The following is a 19,280-nucleotide window of genomic DNA, read 5'->3' as shown; positions in this document are numbered from 1 at the left end:
AGTACTACGTAGCAGCTCTTTAGCTGTAGGTTATAAAAGCATTGCAGTCTCAACCAGCCTTGTAGCAGTCAGGGCTCGGATTAGCCGCAAGTGAGTGCTTATGCCGTAGCTTAGCTGTTGTTCAGCATTAGCATTGAGTCTGAGTCCCAGCAAAGCTTTTAGTATTATGACTATTTAGTCCTAGTAGCTTGGCTGTTAGATATTGTAGTTTAGTGTTTTTCACATGTGACTCTTTCTCACCAACTTGATGGAGTTTGAACCGGATTGTGCTGGTTTGAAGAGCGTTTCACAAATTAGTCCAAGCCGTTCTGGTAATTAGTCGTATCCCATCAGACTGCTGCTTCCCCAAAATGGAGGAGAGAAACAATGACCTACAGTGCATCCTGCCCACACATTCTCAAACTCGAAGCGTCGAAAACTGACGCTGAGTGACCAAGTGTTTGTTTCCGACTCGTTAGGAGTCCCAACGCGTCGGGAGGCAATGCGTTGTGCCAGAGCGTCAGTTTCTGACTGCCGTGGTAAAACAGAGATTTCTCCAAATTCTGACCTTTACCTTCTTGCTATTTAACCTTCCCCTCACCGCCATCCTAACCTTCAGCTTCAGTCAGAATAAAAAGCAAGTTATGTTCAAGCTAAAAGGAAGTCTGAGAGCGCAGGGACTGCCCCCATATCCCCTTAATACAGCATTGCATAATCATTTGTAAAAAGGACACAGTTGCACCACGTTTCCGCCACGGTCTGACCACTTATAAACAATCAAAGACTCCCTGAACCAGCTTAGCTTTGTGAGAAATTGGAAACATTCTTTTATAAAAAAAACAAAGTAAAAAGGCTACTGTCTCACCACACATAGTTGGCAAAAGGCATACCAACAAGGGAGCTGAAAGATGCTGCACGCTTGCACGCCACCATCTTGTTTTGTATAAAAAACATAAAAACAACAAGGAAGTAATAAATCATGGTGTTATTTCATTGGTGGACCACTGCACTCCCTTAAGCTGGTTTGATTCTGCATCAATACTTATCTGAAATGAAAAGAAAACTTTAATATCTTAAACAGTTTTATTCAAAATCTTTACAAATTTGCAAATAAATACCAATATTTATTAATAATATTATCCATTCAAGTTTTACATTTACATTTCTATACTTTGGCTTACGCATGAAGGAGAAAACACAATGTAGCACTTTTTGTACATTTACATCCAAACACATGCAACAATGACTTCATACAAATATTATATCTTCATAGCCGAAGGTTAGTCTAGGTCTAAAAGACAAAAAAAAAAAAAAAAAGAAAAAAAAAGAAAGAAAGAAACATCCATTTGGCCCACTACTCATGAGAAAAAAAGATCAGGATTTCATAGTCCTTATTACTTTGGCATTACGAAGAATTATTTACAGCTATGATTTAAAAATGTTGTCCAAATGTTGGGAAAACAACAGGCATTCCTTTTCTATATCAACAAAAGAAAGATCATTATAGAAGGTGCAGGATTAAAATGAGCAAATATACAGCAGAAAAAGTGCTTTACAAGCACCAGAGCAGACATAATGACAGTTTTATGTTACTAATTACTTTTGTACACACTGAAGTGTTATAATGAATGATTTTATCATTTAAAACACACTACCTGATAAGGTTTAGTTGTACAAAAACACATTTTTAAAATAAAACCTGATGAAGCTCCTATCGAGCGATTTGCGTTATCAGTTCGTCAGTGTGTCTGAGCAAGTGCAAGCATGTGTTTGTGTTGTTTGGCTCCATGTGGTCTGAGCAGGTTGGAAATAGGCAGGATCAGGTCAGGTGTTCACAGGCAAATCTCTCCATAAGCCATTGGTTGATCAGGAGACACTGACACGTTGAGACCTGGTTGACCCATCGTGACGCCGGTCGGTGGCTTGACGCCATTGAACCGTCTTGCTGTGATATAACAAACCTCTGACAACGATCCCCTCACAGAAGGACATGGACAAACTTTTTGCACGGTATGGACAAAATGCAACATCTGCACGGAAAATGCATTTTTCAAATGCTACAACACAACTTTGAACTTTCTAGAAAAAAAAGCTTGTTTTATTTTCAATATGAAATACTAAAAGATAATGTGTAAAATCAACATTATTTATCATGCTGTCCACGCAATATTCAATCTGCAACCCTGCAACAGTTGTTAGAGTGGGGTTTTTATTCATCCTTTGAGTCTTTTTTCACCATCTGCGCTGTTGCTTTCTGAATGCTAGTTAACAGCAACCTCTGGAGTTGTTGTGTCAAAAGGAAAGCCAATTACGTGTGAAGAATCCCTCACAGTCCTGACTCATGACCATACCGTCAGTAAATCCGAAGCTTTGTGATCTGTGGAGCTTTTAAAGCTGTCCTGTTCAGTATGCGGACATGAGCTAAAGTAGGTGAAGAGACAGAAATGTTCTATATTTCCACTCTTTGCCCATTTTTGTCACATAATTTGCAATCATTTGACCCCACAGCTCTGTCTATGAGGGGGTCAGGGTTCACTTTTAGTGGCAGGGTTCAAACGGTAGCTCAGTGAGCCCTCCATAAACTTCCATCACTTCTTCAGACCATGACATGACATCACCTACAAGGTGACCTCCACAGGATGCCTGGGTGTGGATTTCACTGGCTGTCAAGACTCTGGACCAGAACTGGAAATCTGACATCTGTCCCATGAAGGACTGAGTGATGTCAAAGCGACCTCCCATCGTGTCCTGTGGAGAAGAATAAAAGAGGGTATCAAGATTTACTATTTTGCTGAGGAAAAAAGAACACATTTCAGAAATAAAGAGCTAAATGTGCTCTCTATTAATTTATTCAGATGTGCATTTAAGAACAGATGCAATATGAAGCAAACAAAAAATCTGTAAAATGTAGTTAAAGCTAAATAAATTAAAAAAAAGCCTTCATCACCATCACCTTGTTCTGCTCTCCCTACCTATTCCACCTTCCTCAGGATTCACTGATTTCCCTCTTTCCTGTTCACTCTCTCTCTTTCTTTACATTTTTAATCACAACTGTCTATTTTTTGCTAATTTTAAATATATTTTAAATCATTTTCTAAATTCTTTTTTATATTTCTACATTTTTTGTTTTTGTGAAGCGCCTCGTGATTTTTATCATGAGAGGCGCAATAGAAATGATCTTTTCTTCTTCTTCTTCTTCTTCTTCTTCTTCTTCTTCTTCTTCTTCTTCTTCTTCTTCTTCTTCTTCTTCTTTCTTTAAACAATCAAAACATGTTAGTTTTTCATTTCTTCTTTTGTGGTAACCTTTCCTGTGAATATTCCACGTTACACATGTTTCTGAAATATAAACCACTGTGTCATCAAAAAAGTAAGGGAGCTAAAGTGGTACCCATCGACATATAAATATTGGACAATGGGTTTCCATAGACTCCAATAATAAGTTTTTGTGCTAAAATGGGAGGTGGCCACCACCGCCATTTTGACTGTGTCACAGGTTCCATCAAGCCCGGACAATTCCACAAAAGGGAAGAGAGGTGGAGCTGAGGGTGGGGCTGTAAGGCTGGGATCAACTGACGACACCCGGTCGAACTAGCTACAAGCTAACCTGAAGCTAACCCAAAGCTAACGCAGAGGTGGGAGCTAAGCTAACAGAGGTAGCAACCTAGCTACAACTGGAGTTAACTGTGCACAACACCAGAACTTCTGAGTCAGAGATACCCCGGGCTGACCGCTGGGTAAAACTGGGTGGAACACAGAGGTCTCCCGAAAGCTGCTGAAAGCCAGCAGCCCGCGCAGCAGACAGAGATGTGCCGAGCTGCGGGGAGGGGAGAACCACAAGCTGGCCGGCAGCCCGCGCAGCAGACAGAAGCCGCGATCAGACAGAGATGCGCCGAGCTGCGGGGAGGGGAGAACGGGTGGAAAACAGAGGTCTATCGAGAGCTCCACAAGCCGATAGTGGGAACCCAGCTCCACCAACATGTTATATTTCAACCCATTTTCTAAAGTGCAGCATTATGTTAAATGCACTGGGTTTTACCCTATTACATTTAAATTTCATGGTTAAACAGTACATGTTAAAATCTAAGCTCAGCTCGGCAGTGACCAAAAATACATAAATATAATTTTACTTACTGAAAAAAAAAAACAAGTGGAGACTCCTTGGACGCTCTATTAGTGCAATTAATGCCACAGCAAGTCATTTTGTCCAACAATTGCACAAAAAATATCCAAAACAGAATACACAAACATGGAGACTCAAAATCCTGGAGCAGTTTCCAGGCCAGACCGAGGCTCTACTGAGGCCTTTCCACGGAGCTAGCTCTGTGGTCATGTGGGTCTGATGCTCATTAATTATACAGAATTTTAGGCTTTCAATACACTTAAACAGAAGAGTGAGAAAAAATCCCCCCCCCCCCCCCCCCCCGCCCCCCCTCAGAGTTGTCATGAGTGTAAACTAGATCATTTAAACCAAAAACATGTTTTGGTACCAGGCTGTAAACATGTTTATTTCTGCTGTGAAATTGGTATTTTTAACATGGGAGTCAATAAGGATTTGCTCGCTTCTGACACCAGCCCCCAGTGGATGAGGGTGGAACTGCAACTTTTGGTACTTCCGGGTTGGCCTCAAATTTTGAGCCGCATTGTGGGGCTTGGTGGTACCCTGTGAGATGCCACTTCATTTTTTTTTTTTTGCTATTTAATACAATGAAGTTTGGGGCAGGTCTACCAACTTTTGAACTTTTAAATCCGTGAAAGCGGGGGAGGAGGAGTGCATGCTGACTGTTTTGCCTGAATGAGCTGATGGGGGGGGGGGGGGGGGGGGTCATCAGCATGAGATGTTGGAGGTGTGGCGTGAGAGTATGCAAAGAGGATCCGATGTGTGTGTCTTTCGCTCATTGCCTGAGGGTTGGCAGCCCTGATGAGGATTACATTTTTATACATTTTGGCACTTTATATAAAAATCTTTATCTGAAGACCTGTAACAAGTAAAATAGCCTCTCACGTCTTCAGATAACTGTTAAATTTACACTAATAGAAATAAGGCAACAAATCTACTTAAAGCATTATGCATGGCTCACCTGCTCCTGACCCAAGATAAAGTTCCCTCCTGGTTTAATGGGACGCCATGCTGACAGGTTCTGACCCGAACCTTTCTTAACTCCATCCTGGTAGGCCTCCCATGCCCCGTCATGTGTTGACCATGTCACACATACATGATGCCACTTCCCATCCATTATATTTATTGGCAAGGTCATTGCCTAAGAATGCAAGGAGAAAAAAACATAGAAAGAAAAAAGGGAAAAATATTTCATATCACTGAGAAATTTAAATGAAATCAAGAACTATATTAATTTTTTTGTAAATCGGAGATCTTGGTGTAGGAGAACTGTTACTCTTTTTTTGAAGAAATCTCTCTTTATAAAAGAACTGTGTATTACAAACCTACAATGATCTGCTTTCTCATGTAAACTGTTTTATGTTATTTTTTTGAGTGCACCTGAACAATAGGCCATCAAAAGTTAATGCATTGCTTTAATTTAGATTTCTTAAAAACAGATCATGTTAGTGGTTCATTAATCATTTTGATCACAGACAATATGTGAATCCCGGACAGGAAACATGACAGTTTATCCCACAGTCTCTCCCTCAGATAACTGGGTCAGTCAGTGCAAGACAATAACAGGATTAATTGCTTTGCTCATTTGCCTGTTGAGATCACTTCAGGCTGTACTGGGGCAGAGACGGAACAAACACAACCACCTGTCTTCCATTGAAGGGGGAAATAGTTATCAGCTCTTCTGAGAAGAAAAGATTAGGGGGCTCTTAGGATAATTTAATTAAATGTAACCTATTAAATCTGTAACCTAAACTGGCAAATCGAAGGGTTAATTTCTATTGGAAACTACAAAAAACATCTTCCTCCTTATGTATTTCTTGATTTCTAATGTTCGTTTGCAAAAACAGGAAATGCACAAATATGTCAGCGCCACTAGAATAAAGAAATGATATTTTTTATGATCACAGATTGATTTAGGTTAACAAATACTGGAATACTTCCTATTTTACCTTGTCATTAATCAGCAGCTCCATGGGATTGCTGCCCCATTCCATAAGCACCAGCTCATTGGCTTGTCCAGGCACGGCATAGGAAATAGGAGTGCCGAGGCCAGGACCTTCCCCTGGCTTTAGCCAGAGGCAGATGGTCAGGGCAAAGATCTCATTGACCACTGATTGTTTCATCTTGGCATACATATAATTGGTCCTTATGGGGAAATCAAGCAGGAACGCACTGGGACTCTTTAGCTTCTTGTAGTTTCCTGGTAAGATGGAGAAAAAAAGACGAGATTAATGTCATTAATCCTAAAAAGCAAACAACAACTGTTATTATCAGATCAATAGTCATATCATTGCAATTTGAAGTTTGTAGAGGTTTAGTATAACTTTCCCTTGTTTGAGCTGGTACATTTAAATCGGTATAAAATATCAGTTTTGTTTTTTTATCTACGTTAACCATCATTTTGAAAGTATTTAAAAGTAAAACAAAATAAGCTAGTATGCTATTTCAAAGTTACACACTGAGAAAATTCTGTTTGCTTTGAAATAACTGCCCTCTTACAATTCAGCTTTAACAGTCAAATGTTGATGCAAAATGCCTGTAAACCATTTTATTATGATTGTTGTTGATAAGGCTGCACAGTAGCACCATTGGTTAGCTCAGTTGTCTTACAACAAGGTTGTTTTTTTGTTAAAATCCCAGCTAGGGTCTTTGTTGTGGAGTATACATGTTCTCTAATTGGCATGTTTTTGTTTTCTTTGAGTAGTGAGTTTTTTTTTCCAAACTAATTTTGGGCATCTCCAACCAAAAGACGGTTTTTGGCCCCAGATGCTAGAGGTTTTAGCTCAAGCAGTTGAATATATGTAGATAGATCGACAATCAGCAGGTATGCTTTTCTATTTTAGTGGACTCATTCATTATCAAAATAATGAGTTGCACCTGCTTGTAGTTTTAATAGATCAACTGACCAAAAAGATGTATTTGTACTGTGTGCCATTTGAGTTCATTTGCATGAGATAAGTATTCTGCCATTATCCTTCATGTGTGTGTGTGTGTGTGTGTGTGCATTTGTGTGTGACTACCACGGTCACTGCTGTGGGGCAGGTGGCTGAGAACTGTTTCCAACTTGCTGTGACCAGTGCCCCCTGAACTTGTCTCCTTACTGGTTTGAGGAAGATGCTGTGGCTGATGATCGTTGCCATGGTGATTATCATGGTGGTCAATATGGTGATCCTCGTGGATTTTATCGTGGTGTCCATGTTGATACTCATGGTGACTATTGTGGTGAGTGTCACCATGGTGTGCGTCATGGTGATCACTGTGATGAACAATCCCATCATCGTGGTGGATGCTGTGATGGTTGTTGTGGTTGGGACCGTGATGTTGGCCAAGATGCCGATCATAGTGGTGGTCATAATGATGGCTGTTATAAGGATTATGATGACTAGTGTGATGGTTGTAATCATGGTTACTATGGTGGTTGCCGTGGTGGCTACTGTAGTGATCTTTATGGTGATCAGTGACATGGTGGTCGTCGTGATGGCCGCCACCATGGTGGTCATAATGGTGGTTATGATTATGGCCGTCAGAGTGGTTTCTGCTATGGTTATTGTTATGATGGCCATCATGGTGATGCTCGTGGTGACTACTGTGGTGACCATTTTCATGCTCATCTCTGTTGTAACTATTTAACTGATCTTCTAGTGCGCTGATTTTCCGCTGGAGGAGTTCTCTCAGAGAGCTTGAGTAGGAGCTGGAGGAGTTTCTGGCCTGAAGACACATGAAACAATTAAGACATTACTTTAAACAACGTCCAAAAGTGAAAAGCATTGATCCTATTTTGCAATCTTAGAAAATCAAAAGTGGAGGGACTGAAAGGATATTAGGTATTGTTGAAGTTGAATAAATTGTCGCTTTTCACAAATTACAGAAAAAATTCTACCCCAATGTTTACTTTCCTGTTCCTCTTTTTTCTCATTCTCATCTTCCTCTCCAGCAAATCCAGCTTTGTTCCTTGCCAGCACACACACCACGGTTAATAGCTTTGTCAGGAAGGATGAAGCTAATTGAAAGTGAGGCTGGCTAGCGCCCTTCGGTGCACAACCAGAGGCTAGTAGTGTAGACATCTTGTTAAAAGAGGGAGTGACAGAGGCTAAGTCTTGGCCCTGCCAATGTTATGTCTTGCACTTTCTAATGAGATTGGAAGGGATTTCATGCAGCAAATTCCCTGAGAAAAGTCTGAGACTACCTACACGAATTGTGAGACTTTCAAAGGCCTGTGGGGTTTTAAGAATGACACCAGATGTCATAAAAAGTGACATAGGATAAGCACAAATGTTCAGATGCAACAAATGCAATGTGCCTAATTTTAAGCAGGCAAATCAAGTTTAGCAATTTTAACAATTTTATAGGTTTAAAAAGTGAAACTTTTTTCTGTCACTGGTTGGTTCTTAACACGGGACTTAACATCATCAGAACATAAAGTTAAAACTTGATATTTTGTTGCCTTGTTTTACAATACATTTCACATTTACTAAATACATTCTTAAACCGTCCCTGTCAATGTATTATTAGAAATTGTCCAAGTGCAGTACACTTATGCATAATATAATAAAGACTCCTGTGCCACCTGACATGGTCCTAAATGTTCACAGCAATTCAATGTTTTAGCTTTTTTCAGCAAACTTTATATATATATGAATGTTAATGTTTTTGCAGTATTTCAAATGTGCATTTAGAGCAAAAGTTCAGACCATAACTAAAAGGGTATAATACTACTGATATTGCAAGACAACCTCCAGGAATCTTTTTATACAAGACGACATATAATCCCAACAGTCTTAAAAACATTTAAAGTGTGCATAAACTCAGCATTTGAATGCATTTGCTGTGGTCTCTAGCATGAATGAATGCCCTGTGAGCGGTTTTCAGTGGGAAAAAAACTCTTAATAGAAATTAACCACAGTGGTTGGTGGATTGAAAACAGCAGGCTTTGGAGCTTTACTCATTAATATTCATGATATGCGAACATCTTGCCTCTGATTGGCCAACAGCAGTGTAACTTTTCGACTGCCTCCGCTTTCTTCTACAACGTTGATGTGTTATCTCCACATACAACCCAAGTCGGAATGTGTTCCACCATGGATTTGCTTTTGCTAGCAGCATGTACTAAGGGAGATGCACTCTGCTCTGTCCCAGCTGTTAAATCAACACAACACTCCATGGTTGCAAGCCAAGATGTCTGAGTCCATCAATGCAAACATTTCCCTGTGACCTAGATCTGTGTGGCTTCTTCTGACCTAAGTATTTCCGCATCTTTTTTCTTTCATTGGCGATAAGAGCTGAAGACTAGTTTCACATTGAACATGCATGTGAAACTCAGCATGACTGTATTTCAAATAGAACAAGTATTATATATTTCTAAGTGAAACATCACCTTAAAGAACTGTTGTGACATTCCAACCTATCAAGTACATATCCTATACCATTCATTATTTTGGTTTAGTACTGTAGCTGCAATGTGGTATGCAATAGTTGTATTTCATACCGAGGACAACCAGCACGAGAGTAGTAACCAAAAGGGAATTGGTTCCTTTACTTTTGGCTGGAATCCCACTGTAGCTCATTGAACACCACACGGAGGCTTTTATCTTTGGAGTCAAAAGCTGAAATGTTTATGGTACCTATGATGTCTTAGTCTGGTCTGAATAAACTAAGACATCAGCTCCAAACCTCTGATCAAAGATGAAGACTTATGTGATCCTTAACCAGACAATGATCTCTGAATGCATGTTGATTCCATATTGCTGAAAAAATACTTTCGCACATGTTGGTTGTACATTTAATATTTTGGGAATGAGGAAATATCACCAACAAGATAAATACATAGAATTTTAAAAGTCCGTATTTTCACATCGGCCTAGACCTTATCCTTGTCTGGTTTTAATGGTTGTATGAGATCCTCCCCGTGTCTTATGACTTGTGAAGAACAGTAAATATTTCTGTAGATGCTATCAGAAAAGTGGCAGTTTGACAAACATTACAACTGTAATCAATGTCTTGTCAAGACATGGGATAGCAGGTTCAATTCGTACCAATCATTAGGACATGCTTGGGATTGTAATAACTGATATTTGTCATTGAAGTTCTACTCACTTGTAAGTTCTCCAGCCTTTCTTTCAGTGTCTGTAGTATCTTTCCAGTTTGATCTGGGGAAAAGGAACTGTGCTTGATGGATGACGAGACCTTCTGATGGTGGAGGTCTGAACTGTGACTGCCATGGGAGTAGTGGTGATCGCTGTCATGATGCGTCGAGGGTCCATGGTGTAATGACGATGGTCCATGATGGCTACCATGGTTGCTGCCATGGTGTCTGCCATGGCTGCTTCCATGACCGTTGCCATGATGACTTCCATGATGTCCATGGTGATCATCATGGTGGTTGTTATGGTTGTTATGGTGAATATCATGATGGCTTTCATGGTGTGTGTCATGGTGACTGATGCTGTGGTGACCACCAAAGCCTTCACACAAGGTAAGTTTGGCAGTCAGCTCTCTAATGGTCTCCCGCTGGTCCAGGATAGTTTCTTTTTGTTGGACAAGGCTCTCACGCAGGTGCAAAATAGTGGTTTTAGCCTCATCAGACATTATGCCCCGATGGCTGCCATCATTGTGGTCATTGCTGTGGCTGTTACTGCTCAGACCGTGGGGCACACTGGGTGGTGAATGGCAGCTTGGGTCTGCCTCTGGGGGAATGGGGGTACAAACAAATTTGGGACTAATACCAAAGTCATGCTCTAAGCCAGCACCTGCTGCAGAACATGACAGGAAGTAAGACAAAATAATTGAACGCAGGGGGAAAACGGGAAGGACAAACTTTGCAGAGTGTCCCAACCATTGCTGGTGCCTTGTAGACATGAGCATGAGATTCAGAGAACCATCATCTCTGGCCATGTTTGGTTGAAATATAAATGATTTTGTGACGAGTTACAGGTTCCCTTGATAATAGCTTTTATGTATAGAGCACCATGAATGGAGGTCATTTGTGTTGAATGTAGGTGTTGCACAGTATGTCTATAAAAATCCCTCAAGTAGCATTAAAGTCAATGAATAAAACAAAGTCCAAGTATTTCAAAGCGAGCCAAGCCACTGCCAAACTCTGTTCGTCTTTAGGGCAACCTTATGGAATCAGGCAAAGTCTCTTGGCTCCATAGTGAGTTATTAGCCTGTGAGAGCGTCACTGATGCATCCTGATGGGTTCTTCCACCCACTGGATGACCCGTTGGGCCTTTGCCAGACAAGTGATCACTGTTGGGTCCAAGAACTTCCTGCACTTGACAGCTGAGTGTAATCCATTTAACTTTAATGTCTAAACATCCTTTAAATCCGGGAGAATATTTCCTGCTGGAGACATGGAAAACATTTTAAAAACATGCAGCAAAGTTAGAGAAATCAGTAAAGGTACTGTGACTGTTTTAAAGCCTATTTTGGCCTTATTTTCAGTTATGAGTTTGTTGAAACCATTTAAAATAACATTATTATTTTGTTATTTTTTATATCATTATTACCAGTAGTAGTAGTAATATTTGTACTTTTACCATTTAAAGCATCATGATAAGTATTTTCAATAAAATAGCAACAATATAATTACATTTGAGAAAGAAAATCACTGCTCAATTACAAGATGAGATAATTTTAATAAATTGTTTGGTATGTGGTTGTACGAACAGCAAAGAAAATTTCCTGTAAAGAAATTTCTTCTCTGTCAGTCAACCAACATTATCTTTCTGGTACAGGTGGACTAGAGGGGAAGCTTAATGAGTAAAAAATAAAACTACTTTGGTAATAAAGTGCATGAGAGTTAGCCTGGCCTGCCACACTCTGTTTAATTCTGCACAGAGAAAGAGTCTGGTAACACACAGGCAGAGGGGCACTTGAGGGGCGGGACTAGGCAGCTCATAAATAACCAATCAGAAAAAAAGATGGGAATGCCGACTGTACCGCGCGACGCTGTAGTTTTTTAGCTGTAGTCAAAAATGGCGTCTGGCAACGACGCAAACATCTTTTATTCTTTGAGAAGAAATGCTTTTAGCGCTTCTACTTGTTGTGATTTTAAAGACATTAAAGTCATTTAGAACAGAGGAAAGTGCCGCAGCGAACTCCGCCACTGTCTTCGTTGTTTATGAGAAACTGAGCGTCGCTGTGTGAGACGTCCGCCACGCTGTAGTTTTTTGGCTGTTGTCAAGAACGGCGTCCGGTGACAGCGCAAACATCTTTCTTTAGAAGAAAGGCTTTTAGCACTTCTACTTGCTGTGGTTTGAAAGACGTGTCCAAGTCATTTAGGACAGAGGAAAGAGCTGCAGCGAATTCCACTTCAGGCGCCATGTTCATGAGAAACTCTGCGTTATGATGTGTTACGTACACTACTCAGCGCTGTTAGAATTCTCACGGTGTGGGGTTATTTGAATAGGAGAGTTCACAGACCCTTTCTCTGTGCAGAATTAAACAAAGGAGGAGTCTGGCGGGCCAGGCTACATGAGAGTAGCTGTATTTTATGCAAAACGTCACCCCTACATAGACAGTTTATGACCATACTGTCCTCAGTCATGTAAAAACAAGAGATTTCAATCTGAAATGTTTATGGTACCTAGAGCATTTATGCTGGAAACAAAGAAAAAGGCTAACCCTAACCCGTGAACAAATAGAAACTGCAGTCTACCTGTGTGTTTGTTGGGTTATCTAGAGAACATGAACCAAGACGGACAAGTTTCAGAACACATACGCTGTTGTTCCTTCTAGCTCCTTATCTGTGTAGCCTAGTAACCTAAACAGTTTGAAGACCCGAAAAGACCATGAAGCACAAACATCTGAGTATAAAAAACCTTTCGGTAACTTTGTACCCCTGAGAAAAAGAGAAACTTTTTTATCTAGCGAGCACGTTTTGTCTTTTCATACATTGATTTATTACGAGTTAAAGCTGTGACCAACTAAGGAAAAACTTGAATTTTTTACAGAACAATCCACAGCTGTGTTGATGAATCAAAGACTGAACAAACAAGATCATCTTAAGAGCTCTAACCTGTTTCGTATTGTATTGTTCCTTTCTAAGTCTGAACACTTGACAGAAGCAGCCAGTAGACATAGGATTAAACCCGACAACCCCTGCTGTCTCGTACTTTAAGATAACATGATACTAACATGATGCGTCCCCGCAACACAAGGCTTCGCACATGACCAATAAGCATTCCATTTTGAACAAGAGCAAGCTTTTCCCTTTGTGTTTCATAAGAAAAATATAAAACTTGCTATTCACATTCAACTCAAGCAGTTTGATACTGTGAATGTGTTCTTTTCAACTCTTCTCCATGTGAAATAAATATCCCTAATTTCTTTGTTGTTTGTTATTTACAGTACCAAGCTTGTAGGAAATATCAAACAGGAGTGAAGTAGGGCAAAATATCAGTTTTATGCAATGTTTTTGACATCAGATAAGTGGGAAACATCGTTTTGTAACCAGCCCAGTCATTCTCATCTGGCAGTGTTCTGTTAGCTTTAGCTTAGCATATACAATGTAAGTGAATGGTAACAACTAGCATTTTGTGTGAAAAAGTGATGAAAATTACTCAAAATTACCCTAGTTTTCTTGGTGACCTTGATAATCATATTGGCTGCAAATGAAAATAACACCAAGGAATTACAGGAGCTGATTAGGGGTTAGACTACATTACAATAAAACATTGTACGCTGTAGCTGCAAGGCACAGAAAATGAGGCAACGGTCTCAAAACTTGCTGGTCATGGTCATTAGGGTGAAATGTTAGTAAACCTATGACAGTAAACAGCTAATTTTGGGGCTGCTAACTCATTGCCTTGCATCTTGCAGCTGTGGCTTACAACCAGGGTTTGAATTACACACAGGCTTTTGGCGGGGGGTCCCGTGAGATAAGGGATGGGGTGTGTAAGTGAAGTTGTACAACTCATCACCTCCATCAGCACTGGATCATGATTGCTAGGGCCCTGGGCTTGAAAGTGCCCTGATCTGGCCAGATGGGCTTCCAGGGGAGCCTATCACTGTTTCGGGGCAGCCATGCTCCCCCTAGCTCTCCCATAGTTTGTACCCTGCTTACAGTTGTGCTTTATCATTCAATTCAATTCAATTCAAAAATACTTCATTAATCCCAGAGGGAAATTGATCATAATATAGTACAAAGTCTAAATTGGCTCCTGTAATTTCTCTGTGTTACTTATTATTTTCATTTGCAATCAATTTGATTATTGAGATCACCAAGAAAAAAAAGGATTACTATTAAGTCATTTCATGAAATGCTAGCTGTTACCATTCACTTACTTTTTTTATGCTAAGCTAAAGCTAACAAAACACTACTAGATTAGGTGAATGACCGGGCTGGTTACATAAATACTTTTTCCCACTAATCTAACTCATTAATAAGGCAACAAACTACATTTGACTTAGCGGTGGACTATCCTTTCATGTTGGATGTCACCAGTCTAACTGCTAACAATGTTTTTCAAAGCTACATTTATGTATCTTTCTTGCAACACCAGAACAAAGCAAAGGGTCATTAGTGCTGAGAATTTAATACTCAAGGTGACTCACGTGACACAACGCCGCCTTAGTGTAATGTCTCATGGAAGAAGGGGGGTGCTTGAAATCCAGAACATTCTGTCTAACTGGACAGAATAATATCTTCAAAGAACAGTTCCAACATTAGCTAACTTACGAATCCCAATGGCTTTGTTTGGTGGAGAATACTTCCTGTTCTGACTGGATGTTTCTTTTTATTGCATAAATATAAAGTTCATTCCAACTTACTCTTAAGTTAAATGAACAGAATCCAAATATGCTGCTGTTCCTGGTCTTTATTCTAAACTTTATTCTAGGTTATTTATGTCAAAAACGTTTGCCCGTCAGTCACGCTTTTTCAGCAGGTGTACGTTTGATCATTCCCACAGTTTGGCTTTCTAAGCCGCCTCTAGCCAATGAGAGGTCAGACTGAAGTCTCTGAGCTGCACGTGGCGTCAAGCACATCAGCCCTGCACCAGCCAAATTACAACAGTCGGGTGGATACAAAATGACAATGTTGAGCAACAAATACTCGTGATTGATGCTTCTCAAAAACTGTGAATACAAATAAGAAATAAAAATAAGGACATGCAGCAGAGACGTATGCATTATTTAGCTTATTTACTATATTTACTGATTGGGCTGTTTTATAAATAATACCTGGATAGTTGTAGGTTTAGACCCAGTATAATCAACATTCCTATTCAATTACTCCATTTTTTAGTGCTTGTTAGACTCTTACATTTTGCCCAGGATTGTGTTTGCTCATCAGAATTTGATTTCTATTGGAATGACGGTGGCTCAGGGGTTAGAAGTTTGCCCTGTAATATCTGGGTTGGTGGTTCAAACCCAGACTTCATTGGTCATGTCAGACATTGTGTGCTTGGGTGAGAAATTTCACCCTCCTGATGGTGGCCAGAGGGCCCGGTGGTGCATGTGCTGGCTGTAGTATAAAGCACTTTGGAGTCTTTTAACTCAGAAAGGTGCAATACAAGCACAGACAGTCTATCATTCATTTTTCTACCGTTAATCCAAACCCATTAGCATATACTCATAATATATACTCAACAGTATAAAATTTGAATATATATATATATATATATATATATATATATATATATATATATATATATATATATATATATATATATATATAGATAGATAGATAGATAGATAGATAGATAGATAGATAGATAGAGATAGATAGATAGAGATAGATAGATAGATAGATAGATAGATAGATAGATAGATAGATAGATAGATAGATAGATAGATAGATAGATAGATAGATAGATAGATAGATAGATGATAGATAGATAGATAGATAGATAGATAGATAGATAGATAGATAGATAGATAGATAGATAGATGATAGATAGATAGATAGATAGATAGATAGATAGATAGATAGATAGATAGATAGATAGATAGATAGATAGATAGATAGATACTCTCTATAGACTATTATTGAAATTTAAGGTCATTTTCAAAGCAAAAATTGTCAGATTTTTAAAATTAAATCCAGGAAAGTGTTTTAGATGTCTTACAACCTCTGAAATTGCAGAAAAAAATCCAAGAGTGTCAAAAAACATACAAAAAAAATTAGGCAGCATTGATGTAATTAAAAGGAGATAAGGCTGCTATTTGCTATATGGGCAGCATACTTTCATCTGGTCAGCTGTGTCTTTTCAGCAAATCCAATAAAGTTACATGAATATAGAGAAAAAACATTTTATCTCAAAGTAATTTTAAAGAACCTGACTAACAAACGAAAAGCATCAAAGTGTTTGTAAACAGATCCTACTGTGTTTCTCTGAGTTTCAGCTTCTTTAACTTCTTTTGATGAGTTTCATTTTCTCCCTGCTGAAACCGTTTAACAGTAGGAAACAGATATTTTCTTACCTGCCTGGAAGTTTGAGATCCCTGAGCTGTTCAGTCCAGTGAGCACACTGATCAGCTTGAGAAGGATTGGCTTTATGTGGATATTTTTATCTCTGCCTCTCTGTTAGTCTCCGAGCATGTGCAGCAGTGTGACTTTATAACACTTTGTTATAAGGAGGGCATCAAATTGCAAAGTACATCGGGAAGCGTGTGCGGATGAAACTATTTGACTTTGACACTAATAACAGTTTGGGGGCTTTTTGTGCATTTTGCTTCTAGCCGTTAGGAATAAGCATCTGGATAAGAAACATTTTCCCATGACGAGTGCTGCGTAATTAATGTTGATCCTTCTCCATGGCATGGCTGTAAAAACAGTCCTGAAATGTCTATCCAACACATTTAGCTGCATTGATCATCTGTATGTTGTTCTCACTCAGCCCTTGGTTTTGTCTTTCACACAAACGCTGCCATCATCAAATCCAGATTCATCAGGAGTGACGAGCAGACATGAACCAACATCTTCCTTTCAGGGTGAAGTTGGCTCATTTTTATCTCTTCATACGACACAATGAAATGATCTCCTACATTTTTGCCAGTTGCGGTATTTTTCAGGACACTTTTCTAGAATTTGGTTTATATTGAATGTCCCTGCAGGAAGCTAAAAAGACAAATTCATTTTCACACATCTAAGAAAGCTGGCCAATTTGGATAAAAATCATAGCTGGAGTAAATCTGAGTGGAATATCAAAGAATCTACTGTGATAATGAGGAAAATGAGGTGAAACCAATAAATGTTTCAGCTAAAAGTAGAATATTCTTAAATACAGGCTATGCCTGTAAAATTGTCATGAGCTGGGGTGAGTACTCTGCCCATCATCTCATCATCTCTGAGTTTTTGCCTGCAGGAGAGGGAGCACAGCTGATCCGCATCAGACTGATCAGTGCGGCGGCTTTAAAAGGAGGACGATTATCATCATTCGACACCGGATGATTATGTACTGCCTGGTAGACTCTAGCCTCATAGTGGTTTTCGAACCTCGTCTTATTTTTGAGGCTTTGAAACTCGTTTTAACCTGAGCTTGTTTTCTCTGCTTGGAAACTCACCCACAGACTTACCTCATCGTTGGATCCGTTCCCGTCTCCAAGTCAAAGGATTATTCACCGGTTCGCTGCCTGGATTACGACTCCACCCAGCTGCCCCGCTCTCCACCGATCACGTTCTCTCTCCTCCGCCTCGTCCGTTCCACTCACCCACCCCTATTATCACACGTCTCTTCTGGATATCACCCCAGCTCATCTCCCCTCCACATTCATCCCGTATTTCCTCATCGTAAGTTCCGCCCACAAACATTTCCTCAGAACTACAACTCCCATTACTCACCTCAGGTTTCCCCCTAGTTACCGCTTCCGGATTCGTCCTCTCGCTGGATCTCCAGTACGCCTTCAGTTCACTTCCACATTTAAATAAATTATTGTTCTTCTTTTACCTCATCTCCGTGCTTGATTCTGTATATCTTGGGTTAGACACCTTCCTCAAAACGACAAAAATATAAAAATCATAGCAGAAATTCATTAAATAATATTTAGTACGTTTTAGCAAGGTTAGGGCTCTTCTGTAACACAAAGACTTTATTCAAAGTTGTAAGTAATGTAATGTATGGGGTTATGTATGTCAGTTTGATACTAGTGGGTGGTACCCGTTTTATTGCTTTTACTAACTGTGCTTAATGAAGTCTGAGAGGCAAATTCAAAACCAGTTAGCTTGTAGTGGTTGAATAAAGGCAGCTTGCATGTCAAGAGGTACCAAAAATTCTCTGCGTCTCTGACCAGCTTTTCTATGTACATTAGTAATGGTTTGTTCGGGGAAAAGCTACGATAACATAAGTTCATAAACACACCTTTAAAGGACCAGTAGAATGGGGTTGAGTTAATTTTAGTGTCAATTCAGCCTAGGGAAAGGTTCGAAGAGAAAAGAGTGAAAGTAGAAACTGGAAGTGAAGTCAATGTTGCTCACTAATAGGCCTTTTCCAACGACACTACTCAGCATGACTCAGGAGTGCTCGGTTCAGTCTGGCTGCTTTTTCCAACAGCACTATTCTGTTATAGATCGTTTGGGAGTAAATCAGCCAATCAGCACTCAGCTCATTTAATATTCATGTCTTGGCCGGATGGGCAGGCTAAATCCATCTTCCCATTGTTGGGCTTTATTATAAGGTTTTATTTGGCCTTTTATCAGGGCTCCTGGGCGATTTTGAGCTCCAACAAATTTTCATATTTTATATCATGACTCAAATAACAGTTTACAAAATTGTAAGAAAAAGTAGTTCTAAGATCTCTTTAATAAAATGTTATGACCATAACATATAAAAATTTCAGAAAAAGGGAGAAAAAGATTTTCACCATGTACTTGGAGAAAAATGTCTGCTTCCCAAAGTCTGAGTCTGGATGTTTGACTAATCTGTTTAAGCTGGTTTTCATTACTCTGCAGTGGTTTTTTTGTTGTGAAAGTCATGCAATACAGATGTAGGCACATTTATTGCACATTAGCAGAGTTTACTGGAACCTCCCAGATATATAATGGAGCCACAGAAGGACTATTTTCTGACAAATAGCACAAGCCTTCGTTGAAGATTCCACATCTGCTTCTACGTTTGGCCACCACTTCATCCTTGTTTTTCCCGAGTGGGAATTATGAAGTGGTTGCAAAAAAGTGTTATGTCCCTCCTGTCTAGGAACACAGAAAAACAAAAGAAAATAGAATGAACCCAGGCTTTTCACCAAG

At 39.6% G+C, this 19,280-nt stretch overlaps 1 protein-coding gene across 2 annotated transcripts; it reads right to left on the bottom strand.

Annotated features, from left to right (window-relative positions):
• Window positions 1–1,113: 1,113 nt before the first annotated feature.
• Window positions 1,114–16,563, bottom strand: LOC107394390 (neuronal pentraxin-1). 2 transcript variants are annotated; one of them, XM_015973317.3, is made up of 6 exons: window positions 16,520–16,563; window positions 10,190–11,437; window positions 7,117–7,804; window positions 6,046–6,296; window positions 5,058–5,237; window positions 1,114–2,727 (listed from the first exon to the last, which is right to left on the bottom strand). In XM_015973317.3, exons 2-6 carry the CDS (start codon window positions 10,985–10,987, stop codon window positions 2,518–2,520), a joined length of 2,127 nt encoding a protein of 708 aa, XP_015828803.1. In that variant the 5' UTR covers window positions 10,988–11,437; window positions 16,520–16,563; the 3' UTR covers window positions 1,114–2,517. The 2 variants fall into 2 exon arrangements, with proteins under 2 accessions (XP_015828803.1, XP_054600957.1); XM_054744982.2 differs by having other exon boundaries at window positions 7,120–7,804.
• Window positions 16,564–19,280: the final 2,717 nt, after the last annotated feature.

The sequence above is a fragment of the Nothobranchius furzeri genome, chromosome 19, assembly GCF_043380555.1.
Source record: "Nothobranchius furzeri strain GRZ-AD chromosome 19, NfurGRZ-RIMD1, whole genome shotgun sequence".
NCBI classification, from domain to species: Eukaryota; Metazoa; Chordata; class Actinopteri; order Cyprinodontiformes; family Nothobranchiidae; genus Nothobranchius; species Nothobranchius furzeri.
Note: the sequence above shows the minus strand (reverse complement) of the source record. Positions and strands in the feature narration are given on the sequence as shown.